The 5,876-nt window shown below is 37.9% G+C and overlaps 1 protein-coding gene across 1 annotated transcript; it reads right to left on the bottom strand.

Annotated features, from left to right (window-relative positions):
* Window positions 1–928: 928 nt before the first annotated feature.
* Window positions 929–2,840, bottom strand: LOC120031240 (transcription and mRNA export factor ENY2-2). The gene is made up of 5 exons (XM_038976904.1): window positions 2,733–2,840; window positions 2,282–2,359; window positions 2,119–2,189; window positions 1,490–1,564; window positions 929–1,355 (listed from the first exon to the last, which is right to left on the bottom strand). Exons 2-5 carry the CDS (start codon window positions 2,347–2,349, stop codon window positions 1,282–1,284), a joined length of 288 nt encoding a protein of 95 aa, XP_038832832.1. The 5' UTR covers window positions 2,350–2,359; window positions 2,733–2,840; the 3' UTR covers window positions 929–1,281.
* Between the last annotated feature and the right edge of the window lie 3,036 nt (window positions 2,841–5,876).

Consider the following 5,876-nt stretch of genomic DNA (forward strand, 5'->3'; position numbering starts at 1 on the left):
GCCATTCAAAATGTAATCTATAGCCTATTTGCTATTCCTGGTCTGTAACAAGAGTGGTTTAAACAAAACAAAGTGATCTGAGTCATCTTGTGGAATTGACAAAACTATAAAACTACAAAACAGATCAGAGCCTTACAGGCTAATCTGTGAAAATGTATTTTACAGATGTGATATGAAGTTTATACAGTTGTGTCCAGAATTAGAAAGGCTTACATGGATTGTCTATTGTATTTAAAGTAACAGCCGGGACATTGGGGAGAGGGGCCATGGCCAAGCTTTTTACAGATTTTCTTTATCCATCACACCATGGTATAACTTTTGTTTCTGAATTTGTCAACCCAAGGAGTCTCCCATATGAACACTTGCTCATTTCACACACTACACTCACAGGACCTTGGAATAATCTGAAAACCCCATCTGAAAAAAGCCATTTGTCCCTTGGTGCATCCATATGAGTTATATCTCTCCCTGTGAACACTCGTGTTTATCTTTTCATAATCTCCCCCTCTCCAATCACAATAGCTCCCCCGTCAGGACCTCTCTGTTACTCTAGGAAGTAAAGCAGCAACAGGGTTGTCATTATGGGAACATGTATGTTTGTTTATAAGCACAGGGGATGTAATTTAGTCAAAGGACAACTTAAGTTTCAATGCACCACTGTAGTGTGTTTCAGATTACCACGGTAAATTGCCCATACAGCTCCATATCTTGAGTTTAAGTAACTTATTTGATTCTTTATTGTGCATATTATTTTACAGTACTTCTAGTATGAGATTAACTATTGGCCAGATACTCAATTGAGTGTCTGAGTATTAAATTAGTTAAATCTACCAAATTTAATCTACACAGACTGACTAACACGGTCTAAAAGCTTGAGTGTCATTGTAAGCCTTCTTTCAAAAACAAAACATCTCTTTGAACTTCTTACAAAACCCAGAACCAGCTTTATTACCAACTCCTCTCAAAAGCATTTCTCTAATGACAAACCAACTCAAAATGAGAAGACAATCCACAGATTAAAAATAGCATGTTATGTATTCTAATACAACGTACAGTTATTGACACGTGTCAAATCGTTGCATCATGTAAAGAACTGCCGACGGTGAAAAACAAACATCTTTATTCCTAAAAATCGGACATGGAACAAAGTAATTGAATAAGTCTAAATCATGATGGCAGATTGCATCACATAGCTAATAATAACAGCATGATGGCAAAAAGAAAAGAAGCTCGAACAACTCTGATAGCAAAAGGGTTTAAAAAAATGTCATGTTGGTTCCATTATGTGGCATGCTGAGCCAGGAAGGCTCTTATCCTCTGCAGCAGCTCCTTCTTCACACTATCAGGTACCAGAACTGAGGAGGAAATAAAGATACAGTATTCGGTTTGGGGTTTTGATAGTAGTGTCATGATCAACTTTTTGAAAGCTATTGAACAGAGGGATGAGAAAAAAGGTACTGTATACACAACAACAAAAAGGCCTAAATACCTCTTCCTTTAGGGGTGATTTCTACCACAAGGTCCTCGACAGTCACATGCTCCAAGCCCTTTTCTTTGATGACATCTGCAAAACAGTTACTTGATGAGTGGCATGACGCTTACACCGTTTTTTCACCGTGTCAGTGGCGTCATTCTCAAAGGAGGCACGTGCCCCCTCAGATCTGTCCTGTTTAAAAAATAATAAAACAATTATTTTGTTTAAAATGTTGTTGTTCTCTGTAATACTACTAGCCACCTAGCAATTTATGAAGTTGGCTTTAGCTAGCCCAGATATATTCTCAATCTCATAACTAGCTGCCAAGAAGCCATTTCAGGCTATAAATGAAGTTAGAGTAGCTAGTGTGTAACTATTTTAAACGGCAAGGTTGGTAGACTTTAGAAAAGCAAGCAACTACAAAATGTACTAAATGAGACTCACATTCCTTTCAATCTTTTACCCAGAATTTAGCAGAGAAGCATATTCAGTTTAGTAAAATAAAAAAGAGCAGTCAGGACAATACAGACAGATCAAGAGATTTGATGTGCAGAAAAATCAATATAATTTTTACATAGAATTAAGCATAATGATTGCTGGAAAAAATTGTGTTTCAGGTGTTTGAAAAAATGCAAAATTCTTACCTTTGCAATGAGCTTTCAGCTGATCCCTCCATCCGCATTCAGTGAGTTTAGCTCTAAGCAACTCCTTCAATCTGTGGATCAACGAAAACAAGCAAGAACAGTGAGCAATGAGTTGATCAGTCTCCTAATAACGATTTAATAGAAAGTTGTGAAATGTTCTTACCGCTCTCTTTCACCCATCTCAGTTAATTTCTGATTAATTGTTGCTCTCATCTTGGAATCTTTGCTCATATTCTTTTAGCTGCAAAAGTGAGATTCAGAATGAGTTGATGTTGTGGTGTTAGCTAGCTAGCTTTCATTAGTCAACTGCTGAGGCAGGGATCAGTTTAATAGTTAACGTTAGCTAGCTACTGTAACAGTCTACAAACAAGGTGGACAGCTGTCTATCATGAAAAATGTTCGATTTGGGCTGTAGCTAACATTAAATCACTCTTCTTTAGAACAAACTACGAGCAGCATAAACCATTGCTAGGCTTTACTTACTAGGTATATGCTAACTGTTGACAAACTAACGTATTTCTGACATTAGCCAGGCAAACAAGCTCGTTCACTATCTGATAAATTGGCGACAACAAGCTACATCGCTATCAAGGACGTAAAAATCTCACACTTACCCAAAACTTTCGATGAAACGTGCATGCTGTTGCACACAGTGCCAATAAAAGTATAACTGGCGAGCTAGTTAGCCACAGCTAATTGTTGTGTCCCACAATGAATAAGGACCCCAGGAAACCGTTGATTCCAGAAAAGGTTCCTAACTTTTAATGAAGTACTATCGTTATGCCACTAGGTGGTAGCGTAGATTAAGAACTGAGATTATAACATAGACTCAACTCTTACAGATATGTTCTTACAATGCCTCTTATTGTACATGTGACCATGAAGTGCTGTTTTTGGCAAGTATTAGATGGTTGCTCAATCCTATTAATATTCGGTAAGAAGAATAACCCTGAGTCTGGGTTAAGATTATTTTATGAAATCATGAAACTCCATAGTTGAATGCACTGATCGTCAGTTTGGATACTGCTAAATGACAAAATGTAAAAATACAAATATTAGGACATCAGTTTAGACGTCAGGTGTTCTGTTTCTTTATAGCTGTCTAAAAATCAACTTCCATCAATTTGTAGTACAGTCAAAGATACTGTATTTCAGTTTCCAATCTCTGGTGTTGCACCACTTCTAATATGGTGTTGGAAATATTACTTTATTTTGTGACATTTTTATCCTAACAATGTCCATGCCCTACCTGGAAAATCTTCATAATTGTATGGAAAACTATTAGCTCAAGAAATCAAATATTGTAACAACATTAAACTGGTGACCTTGTCAAGAAGTTCTGACCTAATGGTTAAGGTATTGATTTGACAGTCACTGGGCAGGGTTCAAGCCCCGGTCGGGGCTACACCTTGAATTTGCTACTTATGACAACATGTTTACACAGGCAGTCCAATTCTGATCTTTTGCCCAATTATGGTCAAAAGATTGGATGTGAACAGTCAAAAGACCAATAATTGGGTAAAATATCAGAATTGCCTGTGTAAATGCAGCCCATGTGTTTGACACTCTTTTTCAAATGAGTCAAGGGAGAGAAGGATAGGATAACATTGTTTTGCAAACAAGTTGAAGTAATAGAGTATGTGACTAGAAAACAAAGTTAACCAGGCTGAATATGCTGCAGTTTTGAAATGGTATCCTGGGGTTGGTTTGAAGGAGGATCAAACATGATAGTGGATTTTCTAAGACACTTGGAACCATCTCCTAATTCCTTGTGGGTGAACTCCTGCCAACCTTGAATCATTTGTGTTATTTGTTTCCCAGATAAATTGTCTTGATACGACCCATACCAGCTCACTGTCTGTCAACTGATGTAACTTGTAATATATGCTGGCTCCTTTCCTGTTTCAAATTCGTTACGGGGAACGTATATATTTCCCAAATTGACCTTCTCCTGTAACATACAGTATATGCCTGAGGTTACTGAAAATGTGTATTTTCTCAGAAGTATTTTGATTAATTATCTGTGCATAACCCCTTACATCACAGTCTAATACATGGGAAAAGAGCAGGGATTAAAAGTGGATTTAGCTGTTAACTTAAGATGTAGAGAAAGACAATGAGAAAAAACTGCAGATACGTTACCACATCCTTTTTAGATCACATAGGCCTACTACATATACTATATACTTTGTGTGGTGTTTAGAGAAAGACGGCATTTAAGGTAACGAGAGTTTACCTCATAAGTCATTAATGGTTTAAGAAGAGTTGTGTGTAAAATGCAGCTTGAAAAACATGCAATGTCTGCTCAAATATGTTTGAACATGACACTACCGGAGTATTCAAACGAGAAGAAGTTATCAGAGGATAAATAAACCTGAACTGAATAAACTGAAATTCAAGTATTGATTTAAACTGATCAGTTGACAGTTTCTTCCTGGGTTGAGGTAAACACATGCCATCCTTCAGAGTCTAGTGGTCACTGGAATATCACAACACTGACTACCTGACTGCATAATTAATTAAGTCTGGGCTTTTGGTAAACAAATCTCTTTTTAAAGTTACAGGAACCCTCTTATTATGTGTAATATCAAAAACCCCATGACAGTCTACTACGCCTGTTCTGCTCAACTACAGTTTAATGAAACACTTTCCTGACTTTTTGGAATCCATGAAGAACTTTAATTGCCTCTGTTTTCTTGACTTTAAAGCACCCAAACTCCAGCAGACCTCTGACTAAATTGACAAGCAGCAAAGAGATTCCCACTGAAGGCAGAAATGCTACTACAGAGTTGAAAGAATGATTGATGGGTTACCTGGTCTGGATGAACTAATGACCTCCCATGGCAGCAGCTCTGTAGTACCGAAGCAGAGCACTTGTTCATCTTGAATTAATCACCTGTAGTAATTGCAAATCATTGTTCATTTGTGTGTTTTGACAAGGGGCCGTTTGATTAATGTAACATGCTTAATATAAATGGTCATTAAAACGATAATTAACACTCAGTCTATATCACGAGTGGTTTTGAAATGCGCAATGTTTACGCTGGCGAAGACCATTACTTCTTGGGCTCGGCTGCACTTGGTCTTTGAGGTGGTTGCTGCTGTGCGCTGTGACACAGTGGAGATCAGTGAGCATGCTCAATGAATGGGATGCTACAGGCTAAGTGAGAGACTCAATGCAGTGAAGTGACAGAATAATCTTCCTCCCTCTGGCCCTTTGAGGCACTCCTTATCTCCGTTCCCTGCGCCTCATCCTCCTCCATTTACCCCCGGTGTTATCTCTGCGGCGGAAGCCACAGAGTTTAGGTGAGAAGAATATATAGTGGGAAAGAAAGCAGTGAGAAAGTGAGTGAAATATTCATCAAGGCGCTTACAGGGTTCAAGGGGATAATGCAGAAGTTCTCTCAGTGGATGCTAGCCCAAGAGAAACCCTCTAAACAGAAAAATGGAGCTAAAAAATGTGTAGCTTTATGTGTTCCTCCCAAAATGCGTCAGACACTGATTTATAACAGAGGACAGTTGCAGCTAAATATTAGCTATACTATTCATGCATGTGGAATCATTTGAACCAAAGCCATACGATTTTGTGTTATTGTCAATGCAACACGTATACAGGTGCATTCAGAAAGTATTCAGAACCCTCAACTTTACCCACATTTTGTTACGTTACAGCCTTATTCTAAAATTGCTTAAATAAAAAATCAATCCTCATCAATCTACACACAATACCCCATAATAACAAAGTGAAAACAGGTTTT

This window comes from Salvelinus namaycush, chromosome 37 (genome assembly GCF_016432855.1).
Source record: "Salvelinus namaycush isolate Seneca chromosome 37, SaNama_1.0, whole genome shotgun sequence".
Lineage (NCBI taxonomy): Eukaryota > Metazoa > Chordata > Actinopteri > Salmoniformes > Salmonidae > Salvelinus > Salvelinus namaycush.

Bases quoted from the DNA above. Each gene is read 5' to 3' on its own strand.
- LOC120031240 (XM_038976904.1), bottom strand. From the start codon at position 2,349: ATGAGCAAAGATTCCAAGATGAGAGCAACAATTAATCAGAAATTAACT. The intron at 2,190-2,281 runs GTAAGAACATTT...GTTGATCCACAG, and splicing joins GAGATGGGTGAAAGAGAGCG to ATTGAAGGAGTTGCTTAGAG. The intron at 1,356-1,489 runs GTATTTAGGCCT...TTTCCTCCTCAG, and splicing joins AATCACCCCTAAAGGAAGAG to TTCTGGTACCTGATAGTGTG.